Source organism: Ruditapes philippinarum, unplaced genomic scaffold (assembly GCF_026571515.1).
Source record: "Ruditapes philippinarum isolate M1 unplaced genomic scaffold, ASM2657151v2 ctg4422_1_1_1_1, whole genome shotgun sequence".
NCBI classification, from domain to species: domain Eukaryota; kingdom Metazoa; phylum Mollusca; class Bivalvia; order Venerida; family Veneridae; genus Ruditapes; species Ruditapes philippinarum.
Window position 1 is genome coordinate 35,347 of NW_026862434.1, and position 21,330 is coordinate 56,676.

General features: G+C 34.5%; 1 protein-coding gene across 2 annotated transcripts; it reads right to left on the reverse strand.

The window, feature by feature from the left end:
* Positions 1-1,196: 1,196 nt before the first annotated feature.
* LOC132719068 (uncharacterized) lies at positions 1,197-15,881 on the reverse strand. 2 transcript variants are annotated; one of them, XM_060702807.1, is made up of 4 exons: positions 15,336-15,881; positions 10,321-10,392; positions 5,260-5,289; positions 1,197-3,977 (listed from the first exon to the last, which is right to left on the reverse strand). In XM_060702807.1, the coding sequence occupies exons 1-4, from the start codon at positions 15,631-15,633 to the stop codon at positions 1,591-1,593; spliced, it is 2,787 nt and encodes a 928-aa protein (XP_060558790.1). In that variant the 5' UTR covers positions 15,634-15,881; the 3' UTR covers positions 1,197-1,590. The 2 variants fall into 2 exon arrangements, with proteins under 2 accessions (XP_060558790.1, XP_060558791.1); XM_060702808.1 differs by lacking the exon at positions 5,260-5,289.
* Positions 15,882-21,330: the final 5,449 nt, after the last annotated feature.

A 21,330-nucleotide genomic window follows, 5' to 3' on the forward strand; every position in this document is an offset into this window, starting at 1 on the left:
TGTAAATGGTTCTTTCGAAGACCTTAAAATGAGCTGCGTCACGACAAAACCAACAAAATGGGTTTGCGACCAGCATGCATGGATCAAGACCAGTCTGCGCTTCCGCGCAGTCTGGTCAAGATCCATGCTGTTCGCAATCGGTTTCTCTACTTGTTAGAGTTTGTAAGCGAACAGCATGGAACCTGATCAGACTGCGCGGATGCGCAGGCTGGTTTGGAGCCATGCTGGTCGCAAACGCACTATGTTGGTTTTGTCGTGACGCGGCTCAAATATATTTGATAGAAAATTGAGAACAATGAATTTACATGTATTATGTCAAACGATACACTTTTTCGTGTAATTATATCTTCATTAAGAGGCGTCAGTGGCAGAGTGTTGATGGTTGTTAACTTCAAACCACTTGCCCCTCATCGATGTTGGTTCGAATTCCGACAGAAGCTTTGGACTCTTTCATGTGAACAAGTTATCCAGCTAGTTTATATTTACAGGACGTCGATTGTTCAACTCAAGTTCAACTATTTGTTCGTGTTTGATTTGTTTATTGAAAGACTTATAACTTATTTATTTACGTTTAATCATGTTTATTTAAAAATAAATGACGGAACTTCGGCAGTTAATAGGATATTCAATTGTCACTGTAGCATACAACTGTATCGTCGTCAATTTATATGAACATTTTGTGAAAACAATATGAGCTGCGTCATGACAAAACCAACATAGTGGGTTTGCGACCAGCATGGATCCAGACCAGCCTGCGCATCGCGCAGTCTGATCAGGATCCATTCTGTTCGCTTACCAACTCTATTACAAGTAGTAAACTGATAGCGAACAGCATGGATCCTGATCAGACTGCGCAGGTGCGCAGGCTAGTCTGGATCCATGCTGGTCGCAAACGCATTATGTTGGTTTTGTCGTGACGCGGCTCATATTGTCGTTAGTGTGAACATACGAAGTTCATCAAAATAAGAGGATATTTTTGACACAAAGGGTAGTTTCCTAACCATCGTTCCTGGAGAGTAACACCAGTACTAGACTACCTTCCTCCGCGCTAAACAAGTTTTATGTACTAGAAAGTAAAAGACCGTAATTATTTATGCTCTTGATTGTTCATGTATGTAGTTGAGCGATATGCTTTTCACATGCAAATGTTTTATGGCCGTTCTTTTTCTGACATTTTCAATTTAATAAACAATCTACTGATTTCAAGAATTATTTGTTTGTGTAAGCTAATTGAAGCTTGATAGTTGTTTTAATAAATTAACCAACTTTGTTCATGATCATATGTATCTAATGTAAAGAGCCAAAATCGGTCCAATAAGTCTATAACAAACATAGCTAGCTAGTCAGTATGAAAACAAAATTTTACAAGGACACTTTTTGAAAGATTTTACTTTGTATACTTATTATTAAATCATTTCATCCAGTATCATTGTATTCATATGTAAATCCATGTGTCAACAACTGTCAATTCAAGAAACATACAAATTTGAAAAGTTTTTGATCGACCTTGGTGACATACATAAAAAACACATAGCAGTCCAATACATAAGAGCAAATGTTTAGTTTGATTTTCAAGCAGAAACATGTCTTTTATTTGTAAATATTATTTATCAGATTTCTTATCACATCCATTCTGACTGTGTTAGGTGGAAGTTTGTTAATTTCTTTTACAAAAACATCCAAAGTAGCCTTCTCCTCCTTTTCTTTTTCCCACGATCCAAGCATCTCATAAATCCTCATAGACGTTGTTTGGTGGTCAAGTTCTATCTGTTGCAGAGTTATTTCATTGACTCCTAGCAGTGATCCAAGAATCCTCCATTCAGATCCAATAGCAGTGGACAGTACTGCATGTTCTTGTCTTGTGAGTGTACGTTTTGGTACATATGTAACAACTATATTTTGCCCATACCATTCATGTAAGATGTGGTCAATGTCAATACTTTCATGAGCGACATTGTCTGGACAACATACTCTTTTCTCTGACTGCTCCTTCAAATTTTCTAAATCATAAAATGCTTTGCTTCCCTTACAATTATGTAGAGAGTGTTGGCATCTAACCGATACTTTAAATGGTATTTGATCAATTTCTTCAGCACTCCGAAGCTTTACAAATTCATTTTGTATCACGTTTTCAACAAATCTTCGAAAGAAATCGGCGACTTCAGCTTGTATGTTTTCTTCGATGCACATAGGAGCTACCAACAATTCTAACTTATCTTCAGCATATGTTATCACACCTGCATGCCTCTGATTAATCCTGTACACACCTGCATTTTCAAAAAGCAAACTACTTCCATTCAGTTCAAGGACTGACCAGCTTCCAACCGCTGCACCTGTAATTCTTTGAAATACTGTTGTAACAACTGCTTCATTGTCAAATATATAAACTAGTGAAACTGTGGTGGTACGCCTTTTCCCAATGAAAGTCTCTATTTCATCTTGTTTCGCCTTTCTCAAGAAACTAGGAACTATGTAGTAGCCAAGTGATGACAACTCCGCAGTGTTATCATTAAACTTTAGTGCCTCAGAAATGATCTTATGTCTTTTCAAAATAGCCAGAAGAACATCTTTAAACTGAATGAAATCCTTATTGCCATCATTACTCCAGACAGACTGCAAAAGACCCGGGTCTAAAATAGCCCTTGTTGTAAGCTTTTGCCACAAAGGTCGCAGAGCTGTGTCCTTTCTGCAAAACTTACCAGATGTGAGGATGCATTTGAAAGCATCAACTATGAACGAAGGCTTCAGGACAACAAATTCAGCCAATTCGCCTTCATCAAAGTAAATAAATGTTCCTCTGGCATGATGGAATTTCAGAAATGATTTCATTTCATGTTTTGAACCAATCGGAGACCCGGACTCTTCATTCAATGTCATCACCTCCTCAAATTTTATAATATTTTGTCTTTGCCGTAATACATACTCAAGAAGCAGCCAGCTGGCAGGTAGCATTTCCTTTTTCTTTCTCCCTATATCTACAATTGTTTCCCGAAGGCGATTAACTTTACCATCTGTTAGATCTTTGCCTGCTATAGCAAAACATTCAGGGTATATATGATGTCTTATTTGACGACCATCAAACATTTCTCTGATACATTCAAAATAGTCTTCAGCTTTCTCTTCATCTTCGAGCTCATCTTTATGCGTTCCAACTAAAATAATTTGTGGTTGAGTACACTCTTTGTTGCCGACATATGAGTGTACTGAAGTGACCCAAAATTCGATGTAATCTTTCATTGACTTCACAACTGGATGCGTACCGCCTGGATAGTCTTCATCAATAACTGGTGAGTTAATGTCTTTATGAAGATCAAATACCAATAAATAAACTGCATTTCTCGAATGAAACAACTGGTGAGTAGCGTAAAAAACAAATTGGCCACCAAAATCCCAAAGGGACATATTTTGTGTCTTCACAATAGTGTTGCTTTTATTAATTTCTTGTTTAAATTGCTGGAAAAGTGATAGACTGTCGTCGTTTGGCCTTGGAGGTAATTTCATGAAATCTCCTGAAGGAATTGATGAACTCCCATACCGTGCCAAAAATGGTTTAAAACCAGGAGTGGGTGTGGAAATTGCATCATCTAATTCATTGTCAGTATTTTCAATTTCTGAATCGTCAGTTTGTGTCATACTTATCAGAGCCAGTCTTTTCATACTATGTCCATAAGAATCTTCTTCGGTTACACTGTTCCATACATTTTCATCCTGTTGGCATGTAACGTTATAAATATCTATGCCATTTGTACTTTCTACTCCATCTAAGTCATGCGACATTAACCTTCTGGCTAGCGTGGTTTTACCTTGATCGAAGCATCCAATTATCATAAGTCTTATTGTTGTGTCTTCTTCTTTACCATTTTTTAATGCATTAAGATAGTCCGTAATCACATGAAAGTCTGGAAGTGCAAGAGAGTCGTACTCTTCTGAGGCCTGGTCATTATCAATGTTGGAGTCTTCGGCTAATTGGTTTAAGTCTAAAACAGACAATTTTATTGTGAATTTTTTTATTTTAAAAAATAGAATTTTAAACTTTATTAATGAACAGACTCAATGAAACAGAGTCGGAAACTTTTTTTAATTTAGCCGTGTTTTGGGACCTGTCTTATAGAATGTGTATTTAGAAATGTATTTAGAAAAACGTCATTATCAAAAATCATTTTAAAATGTGAAAAGATATATGTAATATACCTTATATAGAGCAATCAAAATAAGTTCATACCATATTGAGTATTAAGCAAATAAATTAACAAGAGCCTGGTGTGAACCGGGTGATGCTCCACAAATAGGTTTTTGACACAGGAAAGTACACCTCTTGTAGTTTCAGAGTTATGTCCCTGGACAAAGTTCAAAATGCGATAGTTCCAGAATTAGGCAAGGCAGAGTTACTATTCTTTTCATTGGACTTCTTATAAATAAGGTTCTATCTACCTTCTAAGATTCTTGTTGATTCCTCTTATGGTTTCCGAGTTATGTATCGGAAAAAGTTTAAAATTTTAAAAATGAACAAAGGGCAATAACTCCAAATTAGCCAAGGCAGAGTAACGTTTCTTGTGCACTGCACATCTACCCCATTAAGATATATCTACCTAAAACGTTTCATGTTGATATCGTTTAAGATTTTTCTTAAAGGGGAGATAATTCAAAAACGGTGCAAGATATGGTTCCTTGAGACACTACACTTCGCCTCAGTGCTCTCTACCAATGTGTGAAGTTTAAACAAATTATCTCAAATGGTTTTCAAGTTATGCTCCAGATAAGACAACGGACGGACAGAAGGGCAGACGGACAGGCGGAAAAAGCGGCGACTGTATGCTCTCCCTTTGGGGAGCATAAAAAGGTCATGCAAAGGTTTATCTATCTAGGTGAAAGTGAAATAGGAGATCATTGCAAGAAATAAAACCCTTTATATAGCAACGTCTGGTCTTCCGATCAAGCACAGATACGTCATACAATGTATTTTCCCTTTTTGGTACATAAAAAGCAAGGAAATGCAAAAGAATAATTGTTTAAAAACTACCAGAACGCGTAGGGAACATTTTAATTTAATTTGCGTTCTATGATAAAAACGCTAGCATACGAATATGTGAATATGATGATTGTATGGATTTATTGTTTTATTTTTCGTTTGGTTTGTCAGTAATTACTTTAACCCCTAAACATGTGACAAGCATTTATTTTTGTTTGGAGCAAATATACGACAAATAAGGTACTAATAATATAAGGTACTAATGTATTATTGATATTGAATTATCAAACCTGGTCGAGCACGTTTGGATGATGATCCATCTGTAAACATAAAAATGTAAAATCATTAATTCTTGAGACCTCGACAGGAACTTACACTTAATAATAAATCTCGAACTAAAACCATAGAACTACCTAAATACGTCTTTTTTTTAGAAGATTTAAAAAAAAAAAACATTTTCTAACTAGAAATGTGTCGTCACACCATAGATGTCCCCGCATGCGGCCAAAATTTCAGATGTTACAATATTTAGTTCCAAATTTGAAATTTGTTTGCACAAACTATTTCTTTTTCATTTTAAGTTCAATGCCCTTTAAACTTTTGTTTGTAAATACAAGCCATTTTTATACAAGAGGGCCATGATGGCCCTGAGTCGCTCACATGAGAAACAACTGCTTTTTAGTGTTGGTATGTCTATTGGTTCTGATGTAGAAGATGTTTAAAGATTTTTCTATTTTTAGCTTTAGCGTCCCCTTAAAGGGGTCAATTAAATTAAAAAGAGCAAACTTGATGAAAGATAACCAAAATGCTACAAAGTTTGGTGATCGTCCATTAATAAGTTCTGTTGGGGAAGGTGTTTGAACGTATTTCTATATTTAATTTTAGCGGCACTTAAAAGGGGCTAATCAAATTAATATGAGCAAACTTAACAAAAGACTACATAAGAATGCTACAGACAAAGTTTGGAGATCATCCTGCTACAGACAAAGTTTGGAGATCATCCATCAATTAGTTCTGTATCAATAGACGTTTAAATGTATATCTATTTTAAATTTTAGCGGCCCCTAAAAGGGGCCAATCAAAATAATATGAGCAAACTTGTTAAAAGTCTACTCATCAATGCTTCACACAAAGTTTGGTGATCATCCATCCATTAGTTCTCTAGAATTGGTGATCATCCATCCATTAGTTCTCTAGAAAAAGACATTTAAAGGTTTTTTCTATTTTTAGCTTTTGCGGCCGCTAAATGGGGCCAATCATTATAATATTAGCAAACTTGATAAAAGACTACATGAGAATGCTACAGACAATCATCCATCAATTAGTTCTGTAGAAATAGAAATTTACAGGTATTTCTTTTTTTAGCTTTTGTGGCCCCCAAAAAGGGCCAATCAAATTAATATGAGCAAACTTGATAAAACACTACCCATGAATGCTACAGACAAAGTTTGGTGATCATCCATCAATTAGTTCTGTAGGAAAAGATGTTAAAGGTTTTGCTATTTTATGCCCTAGAGACCCCTAAAAGGGGCCAATCAAAATAATATGAGCAAACTTAATAAAACACTTCCCAAGAATGCTAGAGACAAAGTTTGGTGATCATCCATCAATTAGCTCTGTAGGAGAAGAGTTTAAATGTTTTTCTATGTTTAGCTCAAGAGACCCTTAAAAGGAGCCAATCAAAAATATATTAGCAAACTTGATAACAGACCACCCAAAAATGCTACAGACAAAGTTTGGTGGTCATCCATCAATTAGTTCTCTAGAAATAGATGCTTAAAGGTTTTTCTATTTTTAGTTTTTGCAGCCCCTAAAAGGAGCCAATCAAATTCATATGAGCAAACTTAATAAAAGACTACCCAAGAATGCTACAGACAAAGTTTGGTGATCATCCATCCATTAGTTCTGTAGAAGAATATGTTTAAAGGTTTTTCTATTTTTAGCCCTAGAGACCCCTAAAAGGAGCCAATCAAATTAATATGAGCAAACTTGATAAAGGACTACCCAAGAATGCTACAGACAAAAGTTGGTGATCATCCATCCATTAGTTCTGTAGAAGAAGAAGTTTAAAGGTTTTTCTATTTTTAGCTCTGCTGACCCCAAAAAGGGGGTCAATTGGAATGACATGAGCAAATTCAAATGTGACTGTCACTAGGGTGCTATAGACCAAATTTGAAGTAAATCTGCTTAGTAGTTTCAAAGACGATTGTTGACGCATGACAACTGACGACGGACGCCGGAGCATCCCTCTTTGATACTAATAGCTCACCCTGAGCCTTCGGCTCTGGTGAGCTAACAAAGGCACTGACAGTATTCGGTGTTAACCTTTTGAAAATTGCATATTGCATATTTGAAGCCGAGATAATGACTACATAGTTTTACACTTCCACAAAAAATATGAGTGCTGAAACTGAAAATTCAAAAATTTTCCAACGTTCAAGAGAGATGACTTTGTCCAAAATCATTGAACCACGACCAAATTCAAACTTGAACTGTTTATTCCTAAGATATATCAATAGGTCAAATTAATGTTTAATGTGTATAACCAATGAGGAGATAATGAACATGATGAACGGAAACTAAAAATTTCTGATTTTTTTTTCAAAGTTCAAGAGGGATAACTCTGTCAGCTATCATCAAACGATGACCAAATTCGAAGTTGACCAGTGTATTCTTATGGCATATCCATATTTTAAATTTGAGTTGAATATGTACACCTGTTTGAGAGAAAATGAACGGAAACTGAAAATTTCATATTATTTTCAAAGTGAAAGGGGCATTAAAATCATCGAACTATGACCAAACAAACTCGACCTGCGCATACGTTTGACGTATCCATATGTCAAATTTAAGTTGAATGTGTAATACCGTTGGGGAGAAAATGAACGGATACTGAAAATTTCTTTTTTTCTTCAAAGTGAAAGGGGCATAACTGCCAAAAATCATCGAAATATGACCAAATTCGAACTTGACCAGCGCATTCCTTTGGCATATCAATGTGTCAAATTTGAGCTGCATGTGTAATGCCCTTGGGGAGATAATGAACGGATACTGAAAATTTCATATTATTTTTAAAGTGAAAGGGGCATAACACTGCCAAAAATCATCGAACCATGACCAAATTCAAACTTGACCTGCGCATTCCTTTGACGTATCCATATGTCAAGTTTGAGTTGAAGGTGTAATAACATTGGGGAGATAATGAACGGAAACTGAAAATTTCATATTATTTTCAAGGTGAAAGGGGCATTACTCTGCCAAAAATCATCGAACCATAACCAAATTCGAACTTGACCTGTGCATTCCTTTGACGTATTTAAATGTCAAATTTTAGGCAAATGTGTAATACTGTTGGGGAGATAATGAACGGAAACTGAAAATTTCATCAAAGGGCATTACTCTACCAAAAAACATCGGACCATAAACAAATGTATTTTGTCATTGTACATGTGTATATCCATTACTTTAAACTGACAACTAAAACCTTTGTTTATGAACAAACGATTTTGCTAAAAAAAAACCCGGGGGAGGAAGTGTTAAACGAGGTATGAAGTTCTAATGATAATTTGTCAAGGAGTTCTTGTGATAACTGTTACGGAGTTCGTCGGAAAACTAGTGTACATACTGCAAAAACACACCGTACAATCAAATGGGCAGACAGCAGTTCAAGCGTCGACAGCTGTATCACTATATACATGTCGGCGCAGAAAACACGATTGACGGACGGTAAGTATTCATCTAAATTTAACATATCCAACTGTGCTCGAGTAAATCAACATCGACAACCATTCATCACCTAGAATGAATTGCGCTGAAAGCCATTCAAGGGAACAATTTTCAGCGCTTTTGTTCTACAGTAACTAAGAAAGAGTAAAACATCTTTGTTCATTTAATATGTTACTTTATTCATGATACTTTCTAATTGACCTAATGCTTACGAAATACATCTACTCTTCAATAATTTCTATATTTTCCACCATAATAAAATATTTATTTCACAGTATGTAAATCAATTTAAGTATGATTATTAGTTAGTTAGTTAGTTAGTTAGTTAGTAAGTAAGTTAATTAGTTAGTTAGTTAGTTAGTTAGTTAGTTAGTTGGTTGGTTGGTTGGTTGGTTGGTTGGTTAGTTAGTGTGTTCCTGAGTTCTCTTGACGGGCTTTTATTTGTTGTATCTTAGCTGAGAGACCTTTTATCTCCATTTACCGCACTGTATTTCAATATGAAAAAGGTAGCAAGATCTATAAATATGTTTCTGAAATGTTTAATTCAAATTAGGTAAAGGCAACTTTAACGCTTAATTCAAATATTCAGTCTTAAAAATGAAGGCATCCATCAAGTGCTATTATAAATAATGGCATATAGCGGACATGTCCACACGCACAAACAAGACATCTCGGGTTACACAGCCATTCATTGCATGGAACATGTCTTCTGTATGCCATTATTTATAATAACAATTAATGGATGCCTTCATTTATAAGACTGAACTAACTAATTAACTTACTTACTTAATGACTAATTAACTTACTAACTTATAATCATACTTGAAGCTGTAAAATAAATATTTTATTATGGTGGAAAATTTAGAAATTATTGAAGATTAGATGGATTTCGTAAGCATGAGGTCTATTAGAAATTATCATGAATAGATTAATATTTTAAATGAACAATCTTTCCTAGTTACTGTAGCACAAAAGCGCTGAAAATTGTTCCCTTGAACGGCTTTCAGCGTTATTCATTCCTGGTGATGAATGGTTGTCAATTTTATCATTAAAAAGAGGCGAACGGCTGATGACGTTACTTAAATTTTGATGACACTCGAACTTAAATACCTTATAACTTTAAGAGAAAGGCATTTTTAACGGTATGGTTTGGAATATTTAATGACGAAATGTTTACGTTTACGACACGTATGATAACAGGATTTATTATAATGAGAAAATGTAAGTTTTTGTGACTTAAAAATAAAAATGCCGCATTTCATCGGATAGTGTGGTTATTTTCAGTCAAAATTCACGTGAAGTAAAGCTTGCACAGGGCCAGAAATTAGTTAGCATGCTTCATTGGATGTTGACTATAAACCCATAACATTGATTAACTCGAACACAGTTGGATATGTTAAATATAGATGAATACTTATCGTCCGTCAATTGTGTTTTCTTCGCCGACCTGTATATAGTATTACAGCTGTCGACGCTTGAACTGCTGTCTGCCCATTTGATTGTACTGTGTGAAAAAACTCTCGCCAAAAATGGTAATTTTCATCGTAAAAAAGTGTGTTTTAGGTGCTAAATTAAACTTTAATGATTAAGCATACTAATGACAGCATGAATGTCTTATACCGTACCGTTTGTAGCATCTCGTCCTGTCGGTCTTGACCTAGGTGGTCCGGTGCTTGAGCCCTGCTGACCATTATTATCTATAATATATGAGAAATGAGTAATGAAAAATGAATTTTACATAACTATTGTTAATTTTCCCCATAATACACTGGTTCTTGTTAGTTCCAGGAAGGGCATTCTTGAGAGATTTCAAACCCTTTCATTGCACAATCCGGGGATCCATTATAAATGAATATGTGTAAAAAAGATTAAACTTTTATTGGTTAAACAAGCTCATAAATAGTCTAACTAATTGTAGATTCTACTACGAGTTGCAACGTGTTTATAATTTAAGTGTAAGGAGGCTATTCGTTGCCAAAAATCCAGCCTTTGAAACTTGACAATGCATACTTTGGTTCCACTAAACAGATAAGTAAAAATCTAATTGTCGATCCGAGTTACATACTGCACTGGTATATCTCGATTTAAAAAATGGAAGCTGTAAACATGCAACTTAGATTAATTGCAAACTGTATTTATAAATGTATAACTTCAAATTTGCGACACGTAGAAATGTAAACGACAGAACGTACACAATACGTTAAATGCTATGCATCATGACGTTGAGAATGTAGCTGCATAAACTTGACACACTCAGGTTGACAACACCACACTTTCCTTTTACATTCTAACGCGATTAACATTTGTAAACGATTTTGCAACTTCCATATATGGAATTATCACGGAAATAGACGAATATTATTAGGCGGAGCCAATTATTACGAAAGAATAATATAAAGAGAGGTAACTCTTACTGGTATAAAAATAGTTCAAATTACATGTACTAGTATATAGAAACTGTTATAATGTTCACATACATCAACTACATTACAGTTGACTTTGAACATCCTCTAATTTTGTTAAAACGTATTCTAGTACAGGATATTCAAGTAATGCAAAATTGGTTAAGATAAATGTATAATGTAACAATGCAACAACGTTTATACTGATAATGAGCATAATTATACATGCAAAAACTAAAGTTAGTGAATTAACATCAGGGACTGTTTCCCTTATATAATGACACACACCACTACTTGTAGTCAGCAATAGGGTTTGTGTGCCTTCAAACGATACACAGTAGTACTTGTACGCTTCAGCAAATAGTACCAAAAACTTGTGAATTTGTCCCATTTTAATGTTGAAATAAATATTCAGTGTATCCTAGCATCTCTGTTTACCTCCATTGGGATGGTATTTTGAGTCAAAGGATGTGATATAGCCTTTTATTATTAAATATATGTAAGCTGGCGTAGGTTAAGGTCTTCTTTTATGCACTGTTCTGAATAAGTGACAGCTCTAAATCTGTGTATACATGCTGTCAATAGCTGGTGTCTATCTGATCAAAAGCAGAGAATTATTTTTATGTACATGAAATACTACAAAGACTATTTATTAAGTTTTGTAAGTGATGGTTTTCTTAGAGATAAAATAAACAAGGTATACATAATTTGATAATCAACATACATACCTTTGGACTCATTTAAGTGACATTATGCCAATCAAGGTATTCAGTGAGTGAACAGGTGAAATTCAAAATAAGTTTTTATATTGACATTATTCCTTTTAATCTGAAACGATTAGTTTATAAAAAGAGTGGGGCAGTTTTTTTTATATTTTAAGTAGATATTATCTGTAAAATTTTCCAAAATGAACTGTTGGTCAAACACCATTTTAACAGTCAATCTTTTGAAATAAAAAGTCAATTCAGCTCATCTTGACTATGAAAATATGTGCATTATGTCACTTTAAATATTATTATTAAACAAGAGGGCCAGGATGGCCCTGGATCGCTCCCCTGACCCATCAACCGCATCCAAGCAATGTCTTAGACAAGCATCCTGGCCAAGTTTGATGACGATTGAGTCAAAAATGTGTGTTAAAAGGGTTTTCCATATTAGGACAATGTGACCTATTTTTTGACTAGGGACGACCCATATTAAAACCTGACCTAGAAATCATCAAAACAACCTTCCTGACAAATTTCCAGGATATTTGGATCAAAACTGCAGCCACTAGAGTGTAAAAAGATCTTTTTATTTTTATCTTCTGTGACCTAGTTTTTGACCGGAGATGATCCATCTTCGAATTTGACCTAGAAATCATCAAAACGACCTTCCTGACAAATTTCCAGAATATTTGTATCAAAACTGCAGCCACTAGAGTGTTAACAAGCATTTTCTATTTTTAGCTCCTGTGACCTAGTTTTTGCCCGTAGATGATCCATCTTCGAACTTGACCTAGAAATCATCAGAACAACCTTCGTGACAAATTTCTAGAATATTTGTATCAAAACTGCAGCCACTAGAGTGTTAACAAGCTTTTTTCTATTTTTAGCTCCTGTGACCTAGTTTTTGACCGGAGATGATCCATCTTGAAACTTGACCTAGAAATCATCAAAACAACCTTCCTGACAAAATTCCAGAATATCTTGATCGAAACTGCAGCCACTGAAGTGTTAACAAGCTTTTTCTATTTTTAGCTCCTGTGACCTAATTTTTGACCGTTGATGACCCATCTTCGAACTTGACCTAGAAATTATCAAAACAACCTTCCTGATAAATTTCAAGAATATTTGGACCAAAACTGCAGCCACTAGAGTGTTAACAAGCTTTTTCTTTTTTTAGCTCATGTGACCTATTTTTTGACCGTAGATGACCCATCTTCGAACTTGACCTAGAAATCATCAAAACAACCTTCCTGATAAATTTCCAGAATATTGGGATCAAAACTGCAGCCACTAGAGTGTCACCAAGCTTTTTCTATTTTAGCTCCTGTGACCTAGTTTTTTTATCGGAGATAATCAATCTTCGAACTTGACCTAGAAATCATCAAAACAACCTTCCTGACAAATTTCCAGAATATTGGGATCAAAACTGCAGCCACTAGAGTGTTAACAAGCTTTTTCTATTTTAGCTTCTGTGACCTAGATTTTGACCGGAGATAACCACTCTTCGAACTTGACCTAGAAATCATCAAAACAACCTTCCTGACAAATTTCACGAATATTTCGATCAAAACTGCAGCCACTAAAGTTTAAACAAGCTTTTTCTATTTTTAGCTTCTGTGACCTAGTTTTTGACCGGAGATGACCCATCTTTGAACTTGACTTTGAAATCATAACAACAACCTTCCTGACAAATTTCATGAATATTTTGATCAAAACTGCAGCCACTAGAGTGATAACAAGCTTTTTCTATTTTTAGCTCCTGTGACCTAGTTTTTGACCGGAGATAACCCATCTTCCAACTCGATCTGTATTTCATTGAGACAAACATTCTGACAAAGTTTGACAATGATCAAATACAAACTGTGACTGCTAGACTGTTAACAACCCAATTGTTGACGACGAACGACGCACAATGCACTACGACGGACGACGGACATAGCCCCATCACTATATTATAATACCTCACATTGACCACTTCGTGTTCAGGTGAGCTAAAAACAAAATGGAAAAATGGAAAATATATCTATACAGTATGGTAAAAATAAAGTTATGTAAGAAAGGGTACATACAACTTTGGTTTTAATTTTACTATTGTTAAAAGTTTTTTCTTGCTAGAATTAAGGTTACTAATGTAATAGTATAAATGCTACTACTAGGAAAGACAACAGCCAGAATTTGGTCTGTATCAGTATTTAGTTGTATCAAAATCTCTATCAGATGTTGACTTGAAAATATGAAAGTGGTAAAGTACCAGCTTAACTGTAAATGGTACTCATTCCTATGCAAACTGGAATCCCACAGTAAAATTTATTTTGCGTTGAATATAGTCTTATCAATAGTCTTTTCTTCCTTGAAAAATATTTACCTCAGGCAGTAAGTAACCTTGTGAGTTTTATTATTATTTTTTTTAGTTTTTTTTTATCTAAGAAATGTGGTATCTACAACGTTTTAAAACTTATATGCCTATAATCCTTTAAAGTCCGCTGATGTTGATTGTATAAAGACATAGAATGGCAATCATGCAAGCAGCAAGTTTTGATGATTTATGTTTGGTGTATAACTAAAAACCTAAAAGGTGTGGTAAACGGAAACTACGCCGCTGCCGCGGTGCGTGTTCTTGTTTCCTTCTTGTCGCCGACGGTAAATACCGAAAATGAGCGGGTAATTACGTTTATTTACGATGATGTAGAGGGCGGGAAAATGGGCGGAGCTTATTTTATGTCCTTTTGAAAAACGTGTAAACTGGATTATGCTGATCCGAATCATGATGGGTCGACAATGTAAAGCTAAGAAAGTAACTTCTATTTTGTCGGCGTATACACGAACAATGAGTATTCCGCATGTTAAGATGAACACTTGGTTTTGCTACTATCAGCAAAACAGTTAATGTTTTGTCGTTTAACAAAATTAATGTATTTTGTTGAAATTCATGTTTAAAATGTTTAATCGGCAAACTCAATGCAAGATTGCATCATTGGAGTTTACATACAAAGAAATACAATTGTATTTTGTCCGTAAACAAACTGTTTAACTAAGATCAACAAGGCTGGATTTTGGCAACGAATAGCCTCCATATAAGCGAGACTGTAATTTATTCTACTACGAGTTGCAACGTGTTTATATTTTAAGCATTTTAGTACTATGAAATAGAGCCCCAATGAGACGACGTACAAGGTCACATAATTTAATATGTTTTTTCGAGCGTATTTATGTTAAATAGAAGCAAGTGTCTTGATAAATTCCGGTGTACTTGAGTGGCGTGATATCTATCGTCTGACTCACTGATAAACATGTTTGTATATAGTTAACCTAGTTCTGGCTTCCAAAACGTTATGAGCCGCTGTTTAAAATTTTTGTTTTGATGTTTTGATCTGATGCGGCGTAAAATGTCATAGTATATAAACGGGTACACTGAAGACCTTAAGCTATAGTTAACCTTGCTTCATGTCATGTATATTTACTACAAGTACAATTGTTTTACTATTTTCCATGAATTTGTTCGCTTTAGAAAAAATGCATGTATAAAGTTACCTGAACTTTTACGAAGTAGGCTTATATCTTCTTCTGCTTTTTCAATCAGTTTAGTTATGTTATTGTTGCTGCTATCCTCACTGATCTTTTTTAAAACATCATATTTCCCCGGTCTCAAATGCCCTCTTGACGCCAATGCATCAAATATACCTAGTAAATCCTTCTTTGCAGCAAGCTGACCACGAGGAACGTATCCTTTAAAGTGTTCTATAAAACTAGCATATTCGATACTTTCAGTGTCAAACTCGTCTTTAATTGTTATTAGTAATAATTTATGACGCGCGATTATTGGATCCATCAGTTAGGTTAGTGGAAATATGTTAATGACGCTATCCGAAACAAATATTTAGGTCACCGAAAAATACGCTTTTTGACAACAGTCGATTTACATTAATGCATGTTAAACGCTTACATCCTGGTTTAAAATCACTGAGCTATCATATATTCGTAAAAAAGGTTCACGACTGGTTGAATAAACGCTCAATAAATAAAGCAAACATGTGATTGTGTACACCGGTCTTACTGACCGATATTTGAGACCGGTGCGCATACAATTTTCAAAGTTAACTCCCTTGAATTGATTTGCTCGATTGCGCAATGCATTTTTTTGTGTTTAAGGATATATTAAAGCAGCACGCATCCAAATTCATGTTAATTTTTTATAAATATTTTGAAAATGTATTAAAAAGTAAAATATTGTGAAGTGAACAAAGATAATTTTTACATTTCAAACAGCAGAAACAGCACATGTTAATTGCCATTTTTGAAACGAGGTCAAAATATGAAAAAAATAGACCTTACTGCGCTAGAAAAGCGGGAGAAATATGGGGAAAATACTGCAAAATCGATTATAAATCGCTCATAATGTCATAGAAATCATTACTTTAATCTTGAATCTTTTTACTTTCTTAGAAACTATGCATGCTATAGTAAGTACTTTTTACTCAAGTTTTGTTTTCTTGAAATATTTTAGCTCATGTGAAGGGATGCAGACCAAAATCGACATAATATTGCTAAAGTGAAAACCATGGTGCCAGGTTCTATATAAAGTGATGACATTACCACAAATTATGTTAAAAGTTGAAAAATACGATGGACCTGTATTATCTTTTATTACCGGGCCTCACTTATATTTCTGACTTCAAATGTCTTGGCCTTCACCATTTTGGACATGAATCTCACTGATACAGTCTACTATTTCGGTAGCTGATGGAAGGTTCGTGGTTCTATAGAGGTGTCTCACTTAGGTTTTAAATTATTTAAGTACATATATCCAACCTTATGTCTAAATCATGTCAGGGTTTCCTGAGATAAAGAGTGAGGAATAATGATTGCAAGGGGCGGTTGTCGACGGTGGATGATTCTATAAGAAAATGTATTACCTATTTGCAAAAAGGTGTATTTCTAGCCAATATAGCATTGCAGGGACCCCATCATGTATCGGTTTTACAGAACGTCGTCGTCGGGTTAAAGATACGAGTAAAGAAGAAAACGATAAAATCTTACTCGACAGTGCAACAATTTTTCTAAATTAACCCGTTTAAATAGACTATTTGGTTACGAAAACACATGTTTTTGCCGCAAACAATAGAAACTGTTACGAAATGTCATAAAGTAGAGTTTGCATGTTACGTTAATATTTCTATATTAATAATTCCACAATAAAGTCATTTAAAATTCACTTTTGTGCTTTTTTTCTTGCCCTGTATATATTCTTTGACATTTCTACTTTTTTTAAAACTTATATATATAATTTTGTTACGACCATGGTCAACGCATACCGCGAGTTTGGGTTTTCATAGGGAGAAAAGTGCAGATTTAGAAAAAAAATTGTTACCTGAAATTTATGAAATTCTTGCTGTTAATGATTGAACCTCACGCTAAATGCCTGGGGGCGCAACCCCTCCCCCCCCCCAACATGTTCTGACTCATTAGTGGTAAGACTGGAAAGAAGCCAGCTATTACGTTACTTTAACCCAAGATATTGAAATATAACAATATAATCATATTAATTGTTATGGAAATAACAAATCAAATGAACAATACTCGAAACTCGGTATCACCTAAAAGAAATACTGATTTATTAAATGTCAGAACTAAATGTATGCATGTATTATGAACTGCTTATACCTTTAATTTGCAGTTTTTGGCTTGCGAAAATGAAGGAAAAAATGTTTGAACAGCCAATTACGGCGGCACAGGGGTGGCATGCGTGTTTTTATTTATCTAAAATACTATATCGTGGCCACGAGAAACTAAGTCGTGCGCACGAGACAATTATGTGGTGCGCACGAGTTACTATGTCGTGGCCACGAGTTACTAAGTCGTGCGCACGAGGTAAATAAGTAGTTGGCAGGGGATAATATTTCTTGGCCACGAGTTTCTAAGTCGTGCACACGAGGTAAATAAGTCGTGGGCAGGAGAAACGAGTTTCTAAGTCGCGCGCACGAGGTGAATAATTTGGTGAGCACGAGTTACTATGTCGTGGCCACGAATTACTAAATCGTGCGCATGAGGTAAATAAGTCGTGGGCAGGAGATAATATGTCTTGGCCACGAGTTTCTAAGTCGTGCGCACGAGGTAAATAAGTCGTGGGCAGGAAATACTATGTCTCGGCCACGAGTTTTTAAGGTTTGTGCGCACGACCGGGTAAATAAGGGCTTGCACAGGGAAAATTTCTAAAGTCCCTGGGGCCCCGAGGAAAAAATTAAATCGTGCCCCAAGATAAATTAAAGTGGTGCGCCGACTTACTATTTTCGTGGCCCTAACTACTAAATCGTGCGCATGAGGTAAATAAGTCGTGGGCAGGAGATCCTATATCTTTGCCACGAGGTTCTAAGTCGTGGGAACGAGTTAATTATGTCGTGGACACGAGTTACTAAGACATGTGCGCGTGATAATTAAGTAGTGTGCACGAGATTTGTACTCCAGACGCATGCTATCTGATCGTGTCCTTGCCGCTTGCGGAAATTACTTTATAATCGGATTTATATTATAATCATTGTTGTAACGTTACAACGAAATACGAACAAAATGTGATAGAAACACCCTAAATTTTCGTGATCAACTCATTATATAAATATATATATATATATATATATATATATATATATATATATATATATATATATATTATATATATATATATATATATATATATATATATATATATATATATATATATATATATATATATATATATATATATTATATATATATAGATGTACATAGATCTAATTTAAAAAGTTAACGAATGTAAAATATAATGATAATAAACATGTAAACACGATACAGAGAAGACTCTATGCTTGTGATAACCTGTAAATTAATTTTTATATAGATCATCCTCTCCAAACACTGCCAGGCTACGCCGATTGTCTTGATACTATTTATAGCCACGACAACTTTTATCTCATTTAACCTGACTCCATTTAACCTCAAAGGTTGTTTTATCGGGAAAACACGAGAATCTACCATTCGCAAACGTTCTACATTTTGCCACGCGCGTTCGATACTGTATATAAAACAATTCGTAAAAATTGCCTACTTAAAGATTGCAATTAATTGTTTTAATATGTTTGCATTTCATTTCCTGCAAAATTCTCCAGTTTGTTCCGACACGAATGACCGTTTCGGTAAACTAAAACTACTTATGACTTTCACAATGTTCAGGTCATTCTATTTATAGGTAAAGCAATAATAAATTATAATACCCCACTGTGTACTACAAAATGATTAATAAAAATACCGAACAGCGCGATTAATTGACGGATAAGATAATTTCATTTGAATATGTTTACATTGCGAAATTATCCAGTTCGCTATTCATTTTAAATATCGCGACATTTCATTTTTGCTAATCAAACACTCATACCAATCGGAATGTTCGGCTATTATGGCCGACGAAAAGCCTCGAGAAGTCGCAATCGCCCTTTCTCATTCCATAAGGGCGTCGCGCTTCGGCGCGGGCGCCAAATATAAGAGCAGACTTAAATGAGCTTTACCCCGTAGAATTAGAAATAGTTATTAGTACATTGAACAACGTTGTTTTCAATAATTTCTCACTAGAATGTTACATTTCTTAAAAGTAAAGAGGGAGCATCACATAGACTGGACAATGTCCACCGGATTGAAAATGTGTTTTATGTAATCAAATAACTTTTAAATTAGAGAAGAGAACTAAATTTATACATTCCAATGTCCAGAACATGTTTTTATTCAAATACCAAACTAGGCAAACTAGATAAGAGATACTTTTATTTTATGCTTTTCAGTGGATTACTGATTTAACCGTGAAAATTATATTTGATAATTTCACAGTGAAAATTATCAAAATATAATTTCACTTTTTTCAATGACGAAACTACTTTTTAAAGATTTTCCCCATGTAGTACCTCAATTTTATTTTTACTGACAATTCTGACAATGTCAGGCTATTTAAAGAAATAGCAAAGCTGAAATAGATAAATAACTTAAATGTCAAAAGTAGTAAAGAGAGAAAACTTACTTCTTTTCCTTCAAATTCCAATCACAAAATTTCGTCTCTAATTTTTTGTTTTTGTTTCGTTTTTACAGTCTGAAAAATACATTCCTTCCCCATACAAAACTGCTCTTGATGACATTTGGGCATATTAAAGTATCCTACGAGCAATAACTGCCGTATGCTTTATGAAAAATTGAAAAGCATTGACAGCCATCACTCGTAAAATAAGTAAAAATACCCAGCGTTCCTTAGCAAGCTTCCAAGTTTTCCAATTTCCTAGCTCCTTTTCTGAATGTTTTCACTTCTGTCAACAGTTATTTTTTGTCTGTTACAATCCTCAAATAAGTTTTCTTTCTTTTAAAAAGGTGTATGACTAACAAATCCTAAACATATCCTTCTGAATCTTACACAATTATTTTCCTCCCATGAAATACACAACTTTAAAAAATGGCTGCCGCTTACATTTTACAAAGCCAGGTCTAATATAAATTCGCAGTAAGTAACAGAAATATGGATGGATGGTTGGACTTTTTCTCCTACAGGATTTGTTTCTTTTTATTATTAAAACAAGCGATCATTCATATTTTTTGATAAAATGAATAAATATCACCGTCATTTAACCTTGATTGGCGGACTTTTTTTTCAGCTCAAGACTTCTTGTTTTAAATGAGAAATTCCGTCTAAATGGGGCTCTCAATGGGGGAAACAGATTTTAATATTAACGTTAAAATTATGGAAATTTCGTTTTAACTTGTTTTTAAGCATAAAATAAAAAGAAAATTTGTCTGTTTGTTGTGTAAGATGTAATTTTATTTCATCTCGTGAACTTTAAAAACAGTATTCTCACTCGTGGCTACGCCACTCGTGAGAATACTGTTTTTAAAGCCCACTCGATGAAATAAAATTTCATCTTACACACAAACAAACAAATATCCTCTATTCATATGCAGAGGTGTTAGTGATAGTCGGTTTACGGCCGTTAACCACTTTAAAGCACAGTTCAGTCACCGCATTGTTCCTGTGCAGGTTGTTAAGTATTTTATCTGTACCATTGCCTTCAGTTTCACAAGAAACATGCTAAGGTAATGAGTTTTGTAACTATTGTAGGGTTAATGTAGTCGATCATATACAAGCCAAATAAATACGTTCCTGGAAATGAACAATCTTTGTAACGTTTTAATGTCTTTGGAGCATCATCACATTATTGTTGTATACAGTTCTTAATAAATTCAATACGTTACAGCCATGTTGTAATAAACAACTGATCTGTGGACATTCAATACTTGTTACAGCTACACACAGTTACCGATGATTCTCTTTATGTGTGTAATATTATACTTTGTTATTGATTTTCATTCATTCCATGATCATACATGTTGTACAAACACAAAATTGTAACAAATGATGAAAACAAAAGACCAGGTTTCAATAATAATTGATCTGTATTACTACCAATACAACATAATATGTATATCTTAAATTGTACCAAAAGTAAAAAACAAAAGATCCAGT

Coding starts and splice junctions, on each gene's coding strand:
- LOC132719068 (XM_060702807.1), bottom strand. CDS start 15,633: ATGGATCCAATAATCGCGCGTCATAAATTATTACTAATAACAATTAAA. Junction 5,290..10,320: donor AGGACGAGATGCTACAAACG/GTACGGTATAAG, acceptor TTATGTTTACAG/ATGGATCATCATCCAAACGT. Junction 3,978..5,259: donor ATCCAAACGTGCTCGACCAG/GTTTGATAATTC, acceptor TGTCTGTTTTAG/ACTTAAACCAATTAGCCGAA.